The 20,881-nt window shown below is 39.8% G+C and overlaps 1 protein-coding gene across 9 annotated transcripts in view; it reads right to left on the reverse strand.

Moving 5' to 3' along the window:
- LOC147026140 (bifunctional heparan sulfate N-deacetylase/N-sulfotransferase 2-like) overlaps positions 1 to 20,881 on the reverse strand; it is a 555,697-nt gene that overhangs the window by 365,518 nt on the left and 169,298 nt on the right. For all 9 annotated transcript variants that reach the window (XM_085881257.1, XM_085881255.1, XM_085881258.1 and 6 more), the window contains 2 exons: positions 20,295 to 20,453; positions 12,009 to 12,246 (listed from right to left, as the gene is read on the reverse strand). In XM_085881257.1, the coding sequence (XP_085737383.1) occupies positions 12,009 to 12,246; positions 20,295 to 20,453 (397 nt within the window). The remainder of the gene's footprint in view (positions 1 to 12,008; positions 12,247 to 20,294; positions 20,454 to 20,881) is intronic.

The raw sequence follows: 20,881 nt of genomic DNA on the forward strand, positions 1-20,881 counted from the left end.
CTGCCAAATATGTTTTTACCCCTCCCAATATTCTACCTACTTTGTGTTCAACTTTCTTTTCTAAAATAATATTAAGATGCCAAGTGATGCCCACTTTGCTTCAATCTTTCCTTTCTTATGCCATTTCCCATCAGATAACAAACACAAGGGACCTGTTTCGTTTTCAATGGAGACAAGCCAAACAGCCTCTCAATCTTTCACCACTTCTTTTCTGGAATTTCTCATCCATTTGCCCTTCCAAGCGACAGTCAGACATTCGTCAGATATCATCCAATCACCTCTATCCCTTTATTTTCTTTCCAATGTCATTCGAAGTCTATTCCATGCACAAGTCCCTCATGTTCGCAGTATATTGTTATATCATATTGATCGACTTGCATACCCTGATTTCACTACTCTTGCCAACCCTGTTCGTTTAAAGCCAGATGCATTCCTGTTCTTCATTTTCCATTGTCAGTAAACTAACCTTTTAATATTTTACCCAATATAGAGAAATGCTCTCTTATAAATTTGCAAAACCCTGAAATGGCAGTTATTTTGAAATTTAATTGAAAAAGATTTTCACTCATAATTGCAGAATATGCCTGGTGTTGGCTTAATGGTAAGGGTGGCGGGCTTTAGATCCCAGGGGTTCAAATCCCAGGGATCCCAGGGGTTCCCAGCCTGAGTTCAAATCCTGCTTCCCGTTGAATTAATCACCATGTGGGGTTGGCTCAGCCTGTCATCCTTCCGAGGTTGGCAAAATAAGTACCAGCTTACAGCCATTCGAGTATCCTGCGTCGGAGTGGCAATCAGTCCAGGATTGTGCCCAATAGCTCACGAGACTGCTTTGGCAACACTAATGCTCTGTACAGAGTATGGTCCCAATGGATTTGGAATTTTAGAATTGCAGAATGCATTCATTCTAGCCTAATGTGTAAATGCATGTTTAACCAGAATGCACAAATGAACTCGGCCAGATGGATATTGCATTATTACTGAGTCATGACCGTGAATGCAGTAGTCCGGGCAGGAATTTAGAACTTTGTCACGACATTAGCACACAATGGTCTATTATTTTGTAAAGGTGCCTTGCAACAAAAGTATACATTTAAGTTTGCAAGCTGTAAGACGATGCTCGCAAGGATGTAAGTTAAGAAAAACTCAAAGAGGAATACCTTACGCCTTCACAAATGCATTATGCAAATGTCACAATCTCTCGGGAGGTCGATGATGTCACGGAGCAGTATACCGGTGAAAGGAACCAGAGGCTTTTAATGAAAATAAATGGCCATTAAAAATGTTTTGTTTGAGGAAAACAATTCTCAGTTGTATAAGTGAGAATACTGCCCTTTTATCTTTGAATAAATAGGAGCAGATTTGCCATGTTGGTTCTTAAACCATTGGAAAGTTTACTGTGGAATGTCACCATTATTGAGCAGAACTGATAATTAATTAATCACACACCGGTTCAACTTGTTGACTTGAAATAAGTATATGGATTGCAGGTATGCTTTGTGGCTTTGTACGGAAAGATTTGTTTACAGATAAGTAAAAGCAGCTAGTTATTGAAATTTCAATGAGAGCTTTGTGTCGAGACTTCATTCAGATTGTTTCGTCATAATATATATATATATATATATATATATATATATATATATATATATATATATATATATATATGTATATATATATATATATATATATATATATATATATATATATATATATATATATATATATATATATATGTATATATATATATATATATATATATATATATATATATATATATATATATATATATATATATATATATATATATATATATATATATATATATATATATATATATATATATATATATATATATATGTATATATGTGTATATATATATATATATATATATATATATATATATATATATATATATATATATATATATATATATATATATATATATATATATATATATATATATGTGTATATATATATATATATATATATATGTGTATATATATATATATATATATATATATATATATGTGTATATATATATATATATATATATATATATATATATATATATATATGTGTATATATATATATATGTGTATATATATATATATATATATATATATATATATATATATATATATATATATATATATATATATATATATATGTATATATATATATATATATATATATATATATATATATATATATATATATATATATATATATATATATATATATATATATATATATATATATATATATATATATATATATATATATATATATATATATATATATATATATATATATATATATATATATATATATATATATATATATATATATATATATATATATATATATATATATATATATATATATATATATATATATATATATATATATATATATATATATATATATATATATATATATATATATATATATATATATATATATATATACATATATATATATATATATATATATATATATATATATATATATACATATATATATATATATATACATATATATATATATATATATATACATATATATACATATATATATATATATATATATATATATATATATATATATATATATATATATATATATATATATATATATATATATATATCTTCTTCTTCTTTCGGCTGCTCCCTTTCGGGGTCGCCACAGCGAATCATCCGCATGATCCGCATAGTGATTTGGCACATGTTTTATGCCGGATTCCCTTCCTGACGCAACCCTGGTCGCCTCTTACGACACAGGGATATGGTACACCTATTTTAACCGGGGTATACACCGGCTCAGTATACTGGTACTCATTTCGCCGACCTCGGAAGGATGACAGGCTGAGTCAACCCCCTGGTGTATTAATTCATTGGCCCAACGGGGCTTGAACTCAGGACCTTTTGGATCCCAAGCTGCTGCCCTAACCACTGCGCCAACACCAGGCTGATATATATATATACACATATGGGGAAAAAATATATACATATACACTGAAACAGAGGGCCAACAAAGTCTACAACCCCCCCCCTTTAAATACGTTCACCTTTTGTTGCCTCATAGCCTGGAATTAAATTGCATTAAATCAGACTTTTTCCACCATTATTTACATATAATTTTCCACAACATCCAAGTGAAAAACAAATTCTACAAATTTCAAAAAATTAATTAAAAATACAAAACAAGAATATCTTTGTTTGATGAGCATCCACCCCCCCCCCCTTTTATAATAGCAATTGTAAATGAGCTCAAGTGTATCGAATCATCTTCAAGATCACACACCAAGTTAATTGACCTTCAACAGAGTAAAATTACAGTGATTCTAATTGTTTCAGAATAAAATCAGCTGTTCCTGTAGGTTTCCTCTGCTGGGTAGTGCATTTCACATCAAAGACTCAACCATGAGCTTCAAGGAGCTTTCAAAAGACCTCCAAGATAAAGTTGTGGAAAGGCACAGATCAGGGGATGGGCATAAAATATTTTGAAGGCCTTGAATATCCCTTTTGTCACAGTCAAGACAATCACAAAGAAGTTTAAGGCGTATGGTACCACCAAGCTCGACCCTGCCTTGATCAGACCGTCCCTCAAAACCAGATAACCAAACAAAGAGGAGACTGATCAGAGAGGCCACCAAGAGGCCAACAGCATATTTTAAAGAGCTACATGCTTTTTTGGCAAACACTGGTCATGTGTGCATGTGACAACAATATCCCAGGCACTGCACAAGTCTGGACTGTACAGTAGGGTGGCATACTCAAAAAAGCCCACCTTGAGTCCCATTTGAGGTTTGCCAAAAATCACTCTGGAGATTCTGAAGCCATGTGGCAAAAGTTTTGTGGTCTGACAAAACCAAGATGGATCGTTTTGGCCGAAATGCAAAACATTCAGTTTGGCGCAAACAAAACACAGCACATCACCCAAAGAACACCATCCCTACTGTGAAGCATGGTGGTGGCAGCATACTGTTATGGGGATGTTTCTCATCAGCAGGGGTTGGAGCACTTGTCAGGATAGAAAGGAAAATGGATGGAGCAAAATACAGAAAAATCCGAAAATAAAACCTGCTGCCCTCTGCAACGAAGTTAAAATCGGGACTGAAGTTCACCTTTCAGCATGACAACGACCAAAAGCGCACAGCCGAAGCTACACTTGAGTGGCTAAGGAACAAAAATATAAATGTCCTTGAGTGGCCCAGTCAGAGCCCTGATCTAAATCCAATCGAAAATCGTTGGCATGACTTGAAGACCACTGTCCATCAATGCTCCCCACACAAAATGAATGAGTTTGAACAGTTTTGTGCAGAAGAATGGGAAACTATTGCCCAATCAAGGTGTGCAAAGTTGGTAGAGACCAATCCCAAAAGACTCACAGCTGTAATTGCTGTCAAAGGTGCTTCAACAAAGTATGAACTCAGGGGGGTGGACACTTATCCAACCAAGATATTCTAGTTTTGTATAATTGATTAATTTTCTGAAATTTGTCGAATTTGTTTTTCACGTGGAAGTTGTGGGTTACGATGTGTAAGTAAAGGTGGAAAAATCCTGATTTCATGCAATTTTATTGCAGGCTATAAAGCAAGAAAAGGTGAAAATTTTGAGAGGGTGTTTAGACTTTCTTTAGGCAGTGTAAATAGTGACCAGGGTATAAAACATTTTCTCGTGTTGAAAGTCCCCAAGAGCACAGTGAGCTCCATCATTAGAAAATGGAAAGAATATGTAACTACTCAGACTCTTCCTCGAGATAGCCATCTGACCAAACCGAGCAACTGGAATATTGCAGGCTATAGTGGTCATTGGGTTTTGTCACTTCCCTGACCTGACCAAGGCCAGGGAGGTGACCAAGAACCCAATGACCGCTCTGACAGAACTATAGAGTTCCTTGGCTGAGATGGGAGAACCTGCAGGAAGGACAACAATCTCTGCAGCACTTCCCAATTTTAGGTTTATGGGAAAGTGGCCAGACGGAGGCCAATCCTGAGAAAAAGGCACATGACTGCTGCATGCCTGGAGTTGGCAAAAAGGCATGTGACAGACTCTGAGAGAATGAGGCAAAAGATTCTGTGGTCTGCTGAGACGAAAATTGAATTATTTGGCCTGAACGCAAAGCGCTAAATCTGGTGGAAACTGAGCACAGCTCATCACCCGTCGAATACCATTCCAACCATGGAGCATGGCGGTGCCTTGCAACATCAGATAACAAACACAAAGGACCTGTTTCTTTTTCAATGTCGACAAATCAAACATCCTCTCGATCTTTTACCACTTCCTTTGTGTTATTTTTCATCCATTTGCCTTTCCAAGCGAAACGACCAATTTTCACGTGAAGAATTGGTAAAGATTTCACCATCTCACTGTGAAAATTAGCTAGTAGAGAACTACCCAAAACCAAACTTTTTTTTGCAGATATTCCTGACATGTAACCTCCTTCATCTAGATTCTAGAGCAGTGTTTAGTTTGATCTCATTAGTTATGAATAAAAAAGTTCATTGGCAAAAATTGTTTCTACATAATACTAATTCATCTAAAAGTAGAATTATTGGTAGGGGGTGAATACTTTTTCAGGCCACTGTGTATGATATATATATATATATATATATATATATATATATATATATATATATATATATATATATATATATATATATATATATATATATATATATATATATATATATATATATATATATATATATATATATATATATACATATATATATATATACGTATATATATATATGTATATATATATATATATATATACATATATATATATATATATGTATATATATATATATATATATATATATATATATATATATATATATATATATATATATATATATATATATATATATATATATATACAATTATATATGCATATATACACACATATATATATATGTACATAAATATATACATATATATATATATATATATATATATATATATATATATATATATACATATATTAGGTGTATTAGGACAGGCAGTAGGCATTTCCAAGCATCCCCAATGGTGCACGGACGGTTCCCCTGATTTTGGCCCTACCCACGTGAGGACTCAGCACCAGAAATGGTCTCATTCGCTCCGCGCTTTGCCACATGGAGGAGCTCCGCAGTTAACATGGGGCAAGGGTATCTGGTAGCGCTCTCCATCTATGATCCTGCATTTGGTATCAAATGGGGGCCATTACTGAGTGGAGCGCTTGGGCTATCCAAGTGATGTCGAACGGGTTCTAGCACACACTTGTGCTTCAAACTACACACCAAAACGTCTCAAGCACAAGCATCTGGAGTGTTCCGCGTCATCTCCAAAGCCAGTGGTGGGCATCCTTGATGGTGACTGTGGTTGCAGTGTTCATAGCGGTTATGTAGTGGTGAGTTATGGAATGGTGGTTAAGGTGTCGTCATGGTGAGTTTGTGATGGAGGCGGTTGTGGTCATCGTGGTGGGTGTGGGGGTTAATGGGAAGGTAAGCAAACTTGGATTGATGTAGGGATTTTTATAAAGGTGCTGTAGTGGTTGTGGAAATGTTGCAGCATTGTTGTCTGGGTCTGGAGAAGGTCTGAGGTGAGCATCCATTGGACAATTGCGCGAGGTTTGAATGAGAAATGGCACGCAACTGTTGCTATGGTCTGTGGCATGCATACATGCGTGAAGGACAGGAGGGATAATGTGTGTGAAGCAAAATAAGTAAAGCATAAAGAATAACGAATGGGAATAAAGACTTACCTAAAATCCCTCGTAATGCATCTTGTCACATAAACCCACTACATATGAGGAAAGGGCTATCTAAAACGAATACTAATGAAATAACTGTCTTGGGACCGCTATATTTTGTGTGCCATTGCCTTGGGGAGTGACAGTTTCGCAGAACTGCAACAATATATATATATATATATATATATATATATATATATATATATATATATATATATATATATATATATATATATATATATATATATATATTCGTCTTTAAATGAGTCGATCAGCAACATCGAGCTTTTGTTACTCTAACACGCAAGATTTACACTTGCTCCACCAATGACAATGTTACTAATTCCATCCATCCATTGGGACCATACTCTTAGTCCGGGAGCCAACCTGTGTACGAGGCTGTTTTAGGGTTGGACCTTACAGCCTCTGCTATAAAATTTTACACCCCCAGGATGTTTAGATATATGTTTGCAGTTCATGAAAACCAATGTTGGCAATTCATAAGCTCTTGCGAAAAATTTGGCGGCCGTTTTTGTTTGAGGAAGATTTGAAAAATTTGATAAAACAGCAATTGTCAATAAAATTTCTAAAAAAATTAAAAAATCACATTCATGAAAAATAAATGTGAACTAAATGTAAGATTCAATCAGTGCATTGTAAAATCAGTGCCTTTGTGAAAGTAAACCTCGTAAAAGTACATAATTTTGTGAAAAATGCCTTAAAAATAACGTTTTTTGAAGATGGCCTTTAGAACTTTTCTTATCATAGGCAGATGCTGCATTAGAATACTAATTTCTCTTAATGTGATATGAACATGGTATCCATGGCTAATTAAAACAGCAAATTTGATTGAGTTCTATCAATTTTTAAAGAGAAAATTAACATTTTTGTCAACCAAAGTTACCCCTACCCCCAAAATCCTCTTACTCTATTGAACACAGTTCGGTTAAGGTTTGCTGGATCCAGGTTGGGTACTTCACAGTTCACTCTTCCAAAGGAAAATTCAATGGTGTTTGGAGTGACATGGCCCTGGAGCAGACATACAACAATGAAGGGAAGACATCTCTGTTCAAACGCATATCTCAGGCACCAGCTGCTCGAGATAAATATGTGAAAACAGCACCATTTCTCACAGCTGTATCAGAGAACATAAAGTCTATGGCTAATCTAGGCCAACAGGAATCTACTCATCATGGAGAAACACAGAAGCAGGCAACAGAAGAACATATGCATGTTGAGGAGATCAAGAAAGTGATATGCCAGCAGATGATAAACCCATTCCAGTGTAACAACCAAGTGGTTCTGCTCAATAGAGCAACTAGTGAGAAGGCTGCTTCAAAAGACTTGGTCCATGCTCAAGCTAAGGGCATGGAAGCCATTATGAAAGCAGAAGAGGTGGTCTCTATTAAGATTGAACCACTGAAGCTGGTAACTTTCTCCTCACAGAAGAAATCAAAACCATCAAGGAAACAGAGTTTAATCAGGATCTATCAAGATGAGACTGCAACGACACGTGTGCTGTGTTTCTATCGAGATGCCGACCCAGTCACAAGACAGATTGCATTTTCCCATGAGTGGACAGACTATCCATCATCCCTGTTTGAGGTTGATCCATGCTTAGCACAGGGGGTTGTAATGCGCAAAGGCAACGAGTCTGATTTCGTGGCAGTGCTAATTGCTGAAGCTGAGCAGGATGTTGTTTTACAGCTGCCATCATTACCACAGAGTGACCTATACACAGTTTATCTGGTAGACACAATGGCATTTGTAAATAAATACCAAAAAATGGGTGCGAAAACATTTGGTGAACTTCCCCAGCTGTATCTTCGCAAGCAGGTGTATCCTGCAGTTGAAACCTGAAATGTGCAACTGTGTCAACATCATTGGTGATCAGTATGATTTTGATGATAGCCATACTTTGAAGGGTGATGAGCAGCAGAGGAGAAACCAGACAGACCAGGCAAGACAATTCTCACCATCCAAGAGTCTAGAAATTCCGGACTGGAATTTATTCATGAAGAATCCAAGAAATAAAGGAAATCTTCAGAACTTCATTGGCACTTCCCTTTGTGAGAGTCCTGAAGCTATTCCGGATGGAGTGACCATCATTCTTGGTAGTATGATGGAAAACAAAGGTCACACTCTTTCCATCACATCAGCATCAAGTTCAGTTCTGGACTTACCTTGTGAAGAACATGAAGAGGCAGACACAAGGATTATTGCTCATCTTGCGTATTGTGTGGAATATCTTGATCACCATCGAGCTGTTGTGCATGCAACAGATACAGACATAATTATGCTGTGTATATATCACTTCTGCTGCTTGAACACATTGCAAGAACTCTGGATACAACGGCAGAATCAATACCTACCTATTCATGAGCTGGTAGAAGTGTTGAGCAAGAAGTACCAGAAAATCCTCTTGATGTTGCAGCTACACTTCTGTGCACATATGTGTTGTGTGGATGTGACACAGTGAGCTACCCATTCAGAAGGGGAAAAGAAGAGGTCAGGTCAGGTATGGGAGCATGTGCCAGAACAGCGCGTCGCTGCGTCCACTTTCCGCCGGTACTCCAGGGGCCTCCGTCTGGCCATCCCCCAGGCAGATGCCAGGCCCATCCCCATCTCCTTGAGATGATGGTCAACCTGCTGCAACCATGAGGCACGTGGTCGGCCCACTGGCCTCCCACTCATGAGACTCCCTCGCTGAGAGAATCTGGTGAGCAGGATCAGCGTCAGGAAAACGAGCCACATGTCCATACAGCCGCAGCTGACGCTCACGGACTATGCAGGTAACAAATCTCATCCGAGTCTCTCTCAGCAACCGCTCGTTGGACACAAAATCCGACCAGCGATAGCCAAGGATTCTCCGAAGAGACCTGGTACCAAAGGAATTAAGTCTCCGTCTCAGATCCTTGGTCAAAGTCCAAGTCTCGCACCCATAGAGCAAGACTGGAAGTACCAAGGACCTGAAGACTCAGACTTTCGTCCTCCCGCACAGGTACCGGCAGCGCCACACCCCATGATCCAGTGAATCCATGACTCCCCAGGCCCGACCCAGACGTCTATTGACCTCCGGCTCACAACCTGCGGAGACATGAATATCACTGCCAAGGTAAGTGAATCTCTCCACGACCTCAACATCCTCACCACAAACAGACACAGACAGGACAGCAGCATCCAAGATGTCACCGAAAGCCTGGATCTTAGTTTTGACCCAAGAAATCCGTAATCCCAACGGCTCCGACTCCTCATTCAGCACCTCGAGGGCCCCCAAGAGGATGTCTAAAGTCTCCGCAAAGATGACTGCATCATCTGCAAAATCAAGGTCTGAGATCTTGACATTGCCAAACGATGCACCGCAACTTGATCTCTCCGACATCCTCCCTAGAATCCAGTCCATACAAGTGCTGAAAAGTGTGGGGGCAAGTACACATCCCTGACGAACTCCAGTAACAACTGGAAATAAGTCAGAGATGGTACCACCACACTTCACAGCACTCTCAGTACCAGAGTAGAGTTCAGACATCAGATCGATCAGTTTCGGTGGCACCCCACGAAGACCAAGAATCCTCCAGAGGACATCCCGATTCACTGAATCGAACGCTTTACAGAGATCAACATAGGCTGCAAGCAGCCCCTGCCGAAACTCTCGTCTGTGTTCGGTGAGGACACGAAGTGCAAGGATACGGTCAATCGTTGACCTCTTTGGTGTAAAGCCTGACTGCTCTGGACGCTGGTGCTCAAGCAGATGGTGGCAAACCCTATCAAGAATTATCCGAGCAAAGACCTTGCCCGGCACTGAGAGCAGCGTCACCCCTCGGTAGTTTTTGCAGTCTTGGCGATCATCCTTCCCTTTCCAGAGAGGGACAACAAGGCCCCTCTTCCACTCAGTTGGGATGATGCCTGTGTTCCTGTGAAAAGAAGAGCGGCACAGGTTTCTCTGGGACTGATAGGAAACCTTCCCCACCTTGTTGATTTTGGAAGAGATAGTGAAATGGCAGCAACAGAATGTGTCATTGATGAGGCCAGAGTATACTGGACTGCTCTGCATGGCCAAAAAGGGTTCAGCTGTTTGGATACCCTCAGGCAGCATATGTTTGTCTCTTCAAAATTAGACCTTAGGTCACTGCCAGCAACAGAAGATGCGTTTTACTTCCTTGTTTTAAGAGCATTGTATCAATTGCTTCTGTATAGACGTGCACATCTCAGTGACCGAGCACTTCCCCCAGCCACAACATTTGGCAGAACCCTTATCAAAGGAAAACTGGTCCCAATTCTCATGTCTAAGCCAGCCAAGCCAAACATAGACAAAACGGTGTCTTGCATGTGCAAATTATCCAAATGTCTGAAACGATGTTCATGCAAAAAGGCTGCTGTGCCTTGCTGAGTGACATGCATATGCCTTGGTCAGAGAGGTTCATGTGGTGGAGTTGTTTCAGAGAGTGACTCTTCCTCTGAAGAGGATGTTTCATGTCACAATATTGTGTTAATCCATTTCTAATTTTATCTTCCTTAAAACCATGGCATGTAAAAGTATGTTCTTGTTCCTGACCCCATTGATAGTCAAGCATTTCTGAGTTACATAAATCTTTTGTTGTTTGACATATAACCTTGTCAATTGAAGGTAGGTTAAATCTACACCAATTGTGATATAGGAAATGAACTCCTCTTTAATATGAGGGGTCATTTGTGTATATAGGTTTAGTGGTTATGATTTTAGGACAATATGAATTACCCCTACCCCCATCCTACATCTTCGCTTTTGCCAACATTTTGTTATCAGAGGGGGCTCGCAAAAGTGTTGACTGTGTTGTTGCGCAAGAGTTTCACCATTGCCAACATTGGTTTTCATATACTCAAAGGGTGTCTCTTTATGAAAATCAACACAAAAATTTTATAGCAGACCGGGCAATTTTTTTTTAATTTTGATCGGTTGGCTCCCGGACTATCTGTGCAGAGCATTCGTGCTGCCTAAGCAGGCTCCTTGGCTATTGGACACAATCCTGGACGGGTCACCACTCTGACACAAGATACCAGCAAGCTGACACTCATTTTTGCCGATCTCAGAAGGATGACAGGCAGAGTCAACCCCACCTGGTGTTAATTCAACAACCGAGTGGAATTTGAACTCATGATCCCAGGATCCCAAGCCCACCACCCTAACCATTAAACCAACACCATGCATAATGTCACTAATTGCATAGGTACATGTGTGTAAGCAAAAAGAAATCATTTTCTACAAGCATCTGGTATTGCTCTTAATCAATCACCTTGTGAGGGCTGACACGCAATAGGATATGCCAGGAGGAGCGATTGAAAGGTGCTAGCATTCCAGTGGAAAGCTGACCATTCACGGCCAGGAAGAAGACCAGGAAAAGTATTCCCAGGTCTGGTCAGTCGCAGAGCAGTGGCTGTTGGGTTGATTGTAGCATGTTTGAGTTCTGAAAATGTTTGTACACGTAGCCCAAGACCAGGTAGATCAGGTCCAGGAGAGCCATGCTCATTGATCTGTTTGGTGAGAAAAGCAACGACTAAGAATGAATGAATGGCCACTGAATGATTACAAGTGTCATAAAAGTGAAGCAAAGATGATATTTTGTTTAATACTGCAGAACTTGTAGTAAAATGATCCATTGGATTAACCAATTAGAAAGGAAAGAGGGATAATTAAAAGGAATAATGGGGTTAGGAAAAATATCACGATGACCAGTTTTCTCTTTTTTTGTTGCACCAGACTGTTTCACATGACTCCTGGCCAGGTGATTTCTAACCATTATTACATTTACACCCTACCTTAATGATCAACAGTACAGGGGCAGGCAGAGTCAAGAGGGTTAACCCTGCAGGTCTGATTTGCATTTACACCATAGATGGCCAGTTAGAAAAAAAACAACAACACCACACACTTTCGTGCATGTAGTTGTGTATTTTCACAAACTTCCATCCTGCCGGTAATGCAAAACCATTGGACCACATAAATGTGCCCTGGGAAAGCCTGCACAAGTCCATCATTTCACTGCCCTCTCCTTCACCCCATCGTCTGGCATGATGACGCGAGTGAAAAATGACATTGTTCCACAGCTTTGTTCGTCCCAATCCGGTCTTGGGTATCTGAGCGGGCAAAGGTCACAATTCAACTACCCTTGCATGGCCATCGGGAGTGAGTTTAAACGCTACTTCACATGGCAGGAATGCCTGGTCCCATTATCAAAGAAGAGATGATGTAAACGGGCCTCATTAGCCATTTGAATGCTGAAAATATAAACAATTACATTTTGAGTGTTAAAGTGTCATTTCTGCTGATTTTAATGTCATATTTTCCATATTTTGGGCTTTACCCTCAAATGCCATGATGCACTAGCTGAATCCACATAACTCTCTGCCTCACCTTACAAATTCAAAATTCATCAAAATGCGGCCATGACCGATCAAACAAAATATGCTCTGCCGCTGCACCATTCCGATCGCAATGCATTTGTACACAATGCACAGATTCGACAAAGTGACCTTATAATCCTCACTGTAGATCCACCGTGTTACCGGACCGACGCAGATTTTACACGGACGCGTCTCCAGTTCCTTCGCTGATAGCACCGAAGCAATGTCCAAGGATGGAGGATTTTTGTTATTCTTCTTGGTTGATGTTCTGAAAGGGCTTCGGAATGTCTTATTCTCTGTACTCATTTGCAAAGATGACATCATATAATAATTAGACGCTTGACTCTGTATTAAGACTAGAAAGTATTGTTCAAAGCACCAACAGGTACTGCATCGAAGAGTTGCTCTTTATCATCTCCCCACACAAGCTGCATGAAGATGTGCGATGCTCCACCACCACAACGTTTAACTGTAATACTAAAAAAAAAACCCACTAAACGAATATTAAATCACAATATTCACCGGTACGGTGCCACGCGTGCCCAAAAGCTGCATCGAAAGCATGGAGGAAGGTGAAGTAAAATGCATTGCACATAAATTTTCCTGCACTGAATAATTGTCTTTTCGATTGCCGCAAAAAAATTATACACTCCAACACCATATCAAGGTGATATTTGAAAAAAATCTTTAGTATTGACCCAGTCAATGAGAGGCAGGTCATGAGCGAAATAGCAAAGGATTTTCTCTGCTTTTGCATATATATATATATATATATATATATATATATATATATATATATATAATATATAAACATATATATATATATATATATAATATATAATATATAAACACACATACACACACACACACATACTGTACATGCTGATGAGGGCCAACAATCCTGAAGCACGTGTCAGTTGATCAGTGGATGTGTTCCCCCTCCAGGGCAGACTGGAATATAAAACGGAGAATTAAATTCTATTCGTGGTATTGGTTGCAGTACAAATCCATGAAGATGTAGAGGCTGTAGCTTTGGTAAGTTCATGCCTAATAGATGGAGCCTGTACAACTGTTGAGCCAAAAGAGACTATTTAAAATTTAAATTGTTCCTGGCTGCTCCCAAAAATGTTTTGTGTACCACAGGGAGGTAAATGTGTTGCGGGCATTTCCTGTTGGTCAGGATTCCTGCAGCAATAGCTGGTGTGGCACCTGTTTTCTGGTACCCATGACAGTAATGGGGTCCAACCTCGACTTTATTTCTTGAAGGGTTGGACCTGCTCACTCTGGGGAGCACCTTCTGTTCCTCGCTCATTGGGACCTACACCTACTGAGGATTGTATGACCTCCAATTGTATGACCATGTAATTTCACCCTTCGGGGTGATGATGTATGTGTTTCATTCGCCATGTGCTTCAGCCTTCTGGCTGAGGTGCATCTGTATGCTTGAGGGACAGTCTTGTTCGACTGTGAACTTTGGCCATGTGGTCAAGGTGCACATTCCAAGTTGTTTAAATGTTTCGATTTTTTTTTACCCTTTTTATATTAAAAAAAGACTCCTTGTACTCCTATTGAGGAGTCATCTACTTGTATGACCATGCATTCTGGCCCTTCGGGGTGAGGATGTGTGTGATTGATTGACCATGTATGTACTTCTGCCTTCGTACTGTGGTGCATGTGTATGCTCATGGCACAGTCTTGTTGGACTGTGTACTTTGCCTGTGGGGTCAAGGTGTGCATCCCAAGCTATTTAGAAGTTTTGTTTCTTTATACAAAAAAATGCCACCCTCATAAGGCAAGGGCCAACAAGCCCAAAACATATATCTGTGGATGTTCCCTCTCTGGGGTGGACTGGTGTATAATATTGAAAATTAAATTATCTTCCTGGTTTTGGTTGCAGTACAATGCTCCCGAGATGTCGGGAGCATCCTGGACAGCTCTGCCATGCTCACGTCTAGTAGGCGGAGCCTATGCAACTGTTGAGCCAGAAAAGACTTAATATATATATATATATATATATATATATATATATATATATATATATATATATATATATATACATATATATATATATATATATATATATATATATATATATATATATATATATATATATATATATATATATATATATATATATATATATATATATATATATATATATATATATATATATGTCTTAGAGTTTGTTGGTGTGTCAATCAGTCAGTGTGTGTGATTGTGTGTGTGTCTCCTTAATAACTCCAAAACCATGAAACCTAGCAGCCTGAAACTTTCCAAGCATACTAAGGCAACTCTAAGGGAATGCATGAGTGAAAGTTAGATGTTTCGGTTAATTTAAACACCCCTTTTGAAGACAATTAACGACCTTATTGAATTATATCCTTTAGCAGACACATCCTCGGCAACCTCGCTCTCGATAGGGTCTTAAGGCACATCCTCGGTTACCTCGCTGGGATCTTAATTCACCAATTTGTTCAGCCTGCTCAACAATGCCTTGAGTTGGAACAGGCTACAATGGTTTATTAATGATAAAGCACCCAAATTTTTTTTTCACTTTCCTCTGATATTATCGAATGCGTGATATTCATACCGATGAATCACTGTATACATCACTTTTATCAGTACTATAGCTTTCAAATAAGGAGCTTGGAGCGATTTCATGTATTATATGATGCGATTTTCCATAATCTACTCCCCCAGACTAATTGAAATATATAAGAGAAATATAATTTGAGTTTGGAGGATCGGATGACGTGGACTAAATTACTCGAATTATGGAGTGAAATCTGAAAATGTGAACAAAACAGCAAGGTTTCTTTTTTTGCGGGTATGTGCCACTACCAATCAGCTTGCTATCGCTTGCCATTCCAGCCGTTCCTTATCAACCATTTAATTGGAGTGCTTGCTTGAGTGCTTAAGCCACTTGCTGGGCGCCCCACAGTCGATAGCGGCACAGCTCACGTCCCGATCAGGATGTACAGTCAGCAGTTTCTATGAGATAGAGCTACATATGGGTAGATTTGGATCTGTATGTACTCTCCGTGGGTTGGTGTGCATGCATGGTTATGGGCGCCATGGCGGCAAAGTTTCATCCCGTATCTTGTGGTGATGATGATGAGTGGTGGAGATTTTAACTTTTAAGCTCAGCAGCATATAAGGGATAATATTTTCCTTTAGCCTCGTGACTCGTGACTAAAGCAATTAGTTATTTTATGCGACTCGGATTTGCTTTCCAAAGATTCTCTGGTTTCTCTTTATGAGTTTCAAAGCAAAACACATTTGAGAACACCCGATTTCCGACCCGTTTGCTGTATTAAAATGTTTTCGAAATTACCGAACCAAATTTTTTCCGCCCGTCACGTGACAATTGCCAGCTATTTAGAAATATTAATGTTTATGCACATCTCCTTGAAACATTTATCATGCAACAATGTTTTGTTAAAATTTGTTTCTTGAAATTCCCCCAAAACAAAGGTCAAAGTTACTCAAGGTTTCTGCGGTGCATGCAGTACGTATTGTAGTCGGTAATCACACTGACTCCAATCTGCCGATTCCGTAAAAATTGCCAATATCAGCTAAGCAATAAAATATAAGTGTGTGTGTGTGTTTTTTGCAATTGGAGGAGAATAACTATAGCCAACTCGCATGAGGCACACGCACACCTGGTCAACTCAATGGTGCAAGCATCACATGTGTGCTGCCATCATGAACCTGTACTACACTGTACCTATAGTACACCTTCTTACTCCCCATATGCTTCTTCTTCTTCTTCTTCTTCTTCTTCTTCTTCTTCTTCTTCATCTTCTTCTCAAAGTGCAGACACCGACTTAGAGATATGTTGATTTGTCGTGAAACATCACAGGAAGCAAACGAAGAGCGTCCACATCTCAACCACGACTACTATCACCCCAATAACCACTACGCCTTGTTATAAACTTATTAGAAAAGGAGACACCCAAACTACACTGATTATAACCATTAGATCTTCAAAATGAATGATATATATATATATATATATATATATATATATATATATATATATATATATATATATATATATATATATATATATATATATATATCTCTCTCTCTCTCTCTCTCTCTCTCTCTCTCTCTCTCTCTCTCTCTCTCTCTCTCTCTCTCTCTCTCTCTCTCTCTTTCTCTTTCTCTTTCTCTCTCTCTGTCCTGCCCTTCCTCTCTCTTCCCCCCCCCTCTCTCTCCCGCTCTCTTGCTCTCTCTCTCTCTCTCTCTCTCTCTCTCTCTCTCTCTCTCTCTCTCTCTCTCTCTCTCTCTCTCTCTCTCTCTCTCTCTCTCTCTCTCTCTCTCTCTCTCTCTCCCTCTCTCTCTCTACCTCTCTCTCTACGTCTCTCTCTAACTCTCTCTACCTCTCTACCTCTCTCTCTACCTCTCTCTCTACCTCTCTCTCTCTCGACATGTCCGGGCAGTTTTTGTCTCCGGACATGTCTGAGCAGTGATTGTATGTCTCCAGATATATCCGGGCATTGTTTATCTCTGGACCTGTCCAGGCGGTGTTTGTTTGTCTCCGGACCTGTCCGGCCTGTGTTTGTCTCCAGATGATGTTTACCTCCCAACGTGTCCTGGCAGTGTTTGTCTCTGGACATGTCCTAGCGGTGTTTGTGTCTGGGTGATATTTATCGTATGACCAGTAGAAAATGGAGTTCAGACATTATTTTGTATCCATCTTCACTGTTATTATATGCAGAATCATTTTTATGAAACATAATTAACGCTCCATCACATGGCTGCCTTCCCTTCCTCGCACCCCCTCCTCACTCTCCCTCCCTCCTCACTCCCCCACCCTCCTCACTCACCGTTCCTCCTCACTCTTTCCCCCTCCACCTCCAACTCCACACCCTCCCCCACCCCTCTATCTCTCCCCCCTCTTTTTCTCGACACTTTTAGTATTCACATAAGTGAAGCGACGGGTGGTATTTGCCAGTATCGTATATAAAAAAAGACCCACACATCTCTCAACTGTGAATGGAGGGAATAACAAATTAGCTCTCATTAATCTACATATAAAAATTTATTTTTTATATTTTTTTTACAATGTCAAGGCTCGTATAAGAGCTATCACACATAACATATAACGAGGGGAGCAGGAGACAAGAGGGACGGGAGAGGAAAGCACAAAACAGAGGGAAATAGACACAGGACAAGATCTATAACTGGGAGAGGGATTTGGTGGGGTACATTGGGTAAACAACGTTTACATTGTAAACACTACAGGAACAAAACAACACTACAGAAACTTTCAAGAAGGAAAGCAGGCAATTTGAAGGAGGTGGATGTAGGGTGGATTAATGGAGTTAGAAAAGATCATGGTTTTGGATGGGGGAATATAAGAGATGGTGGTGAACAGCTGTTTTGAAGACCTGGAGGGAAGAATGGGATTGAAGAGAGTGTGGGAGTTTGTTCCAAAGGTGGGGAAAAAAAAGAACGAAAGATTGAAGGTGTGCAGTGATTCTCAATTTTGGTAGTTTAACCAGAAGGAGATTGCTGGCGGACCTTGAGCATCCTTCGGAAATATGGGTGGGACAAAAAGTAGACAGAATAGGGGGGGGGGGGGCGAGGCCGGAGAGGGGACAGTAGAAGACAGAAAGATCACCGACCTGACTGCGTGAGAGAGAGAGAGTGAGAGACCCAAAGGTTCAGCCTCATCATGGGAGATACCAATGATCTTAAATGCCTTTGTTTCCACAGCATGAATCTGAGAAAGGTGAGAGGCAAGAGCACAAACCCAGAGGGGAGAGCAGTACTCCATCAGGCTGCAGATGAAAGCTTTGTATGTGGTCAGGAGCTCAGGTGTGCTTTGCATGATGGAGGATGCTCAATCGGCAACTGGCTTTGGTGGCCATCATGGAGATGTAGCTTTCCCAAGAAAGATCATTGCAGATAGTGAGGCCCAAAAGTTTGAATGAGAGGACTTCTTCAAGAGGATTGTTGAGAAAGTAGATGAGGGTGCGGGGTGGGGGGGGGGGTTCCAGACGGTCCTTATCGAGAGACATTGTGAGAGTGTGAGATTTGTCAGGATTGAAAGACATGTTCCACATATTCGATCAGCTTGTGATATTATCCACATCTGCAGTGAGTGAAGAAGCTGCTGCTTGTTGCCAATCTGAGGAATGACAGATGGTACAGCAGAGGGTGGAGTCATCAGCAAGGAGATAAAGAGGATTTTTCAGAGTCAGAGAGATCATTGATGAAAACGAGAAAAAGAACAGGGCCCAGAACAATGCCTTGAAGAACTCCAGCCTGGACAGGAAGGAGGGGGGGGGGTGAGAGAACTCCATTAAGGGCCACATGTTGGCTGTGAAAGAAGAGGAAGTCTGCAAGCCACGAGTGGAGATATCCTTGGATAACATTGGAAGAGAGTTTGGTGAGTAGGGTGGGGTGCCAGACCATATCGAAAGCATGCGATATGTCGAGGGAGATGGCTCTGATCTCATGTCTGGCATTGAGGACCTCCAACTATTGTTGAGAAAGCAGGAGCCACAAGTCCAGGGTAGCGTGACCTGGTTTGAATCCAAATTGATGATCGTAAATCAGGCCATTGGAGAAGAGGAAGGCTTTATTGTTGAGAAAGCAGGAGCCGCAAGTCCAGGGTAGAGTGACCTGGTTTGAATCCAAATTGATGATCGTAAATCAGGCCATTGGAGAAGAGGAAGGATGTAATGTCAGAAGCGATGATGGATCCCATAACCTTGCTGCTGATGAGAAGGCTGATTGGTCTGTCGTTGCAGGGATCTGTGTTTGCACTATTTTTATGCAGAGCAGTAATGTTTGCTGATTTCCAAGCAGAACGCAAATGATCTTGAGCAAATGAGAGGGTGAATAGAACAGAGAGAGGGTGAGCAAGAGCAGCAGAGCAGGTTTTTAGGACACGTGGGCTGATGCCGTCTGGACCGGTTGCAGAATCAGTCGAGGTTTGGTAGCAACCTGTCCACCTTATCAGGAGAAAAGGATATAGAATATAGGAACAGCTGGGTGCGACTGGGTAAGGTGGGTACAGAAGGCGATGCGTTTGGGACACAAGATTTAGAAGCAAACACGGAGTTTAGGCATTCAGCCATTTCACCTGCAGTGTAAACATTCATAATTGATCACAATGTTCATAAAAGAAGATATCATCAATACTCGGTTCCTTGTGAATTTACCTGCAGGAAACCAATGATACCCATCCCAAACTGAGAGCAGTATTTCTCTAGGAGCTTTTTCTTGTGCCCATCCAACCGGACATAACGCAGAACATTCTCAAAAACCACAGCAGCAAATCGAGCTTGGCCATCAGGTGCTCTCAAAGATGGCAAATCACCCTGTAAGCAAATACATGTTATTATTCTGGTTGCTCAACTCAAAAACTGAAGACAAAAATATATATAAAGAGCCATACACTGAGATGATGAATCCAAATGAATTATAGGTGATTGACCTTAATGTCACTGCATCTTCAACAAAAGTAACCTCAAGTTTGCCACACAATTGAGCAAAAGCCATGTTTATAATGGTCATATGTGACGTTTGCTCGAATATCACCCCATGATCGTCATTGAGTGGGACATGGCTTACATCCTGAGCAAATCACCCTCGAGTTAGCAAGACAAGTGATTGACACCACATCCACGTTTTTCACAATATCAGTGAATTTTCAACACACTTGATATCCCTTTAAGTCACGACGAGTCAAATGGTTCAACAAAGATGTCTGCTTGTCAATCAGCAAAAAAATAAACGATTAGGTCTA

Source organism: Eptatretus burgeri, chromosome 5, assembly GCF_056783735.1.
Source record: "Eptatretus burgeri isolate ZD-2024b chromosome 5, Ebu_testis_v1, whole genome shotgun sequence".
Taxonomy (NCBI): Eukaryota; Metazoa; Chordata; class Myxini; order Myxiniformes; family Myxinidae; genus Eptatretus; species Eptatretus burgeri.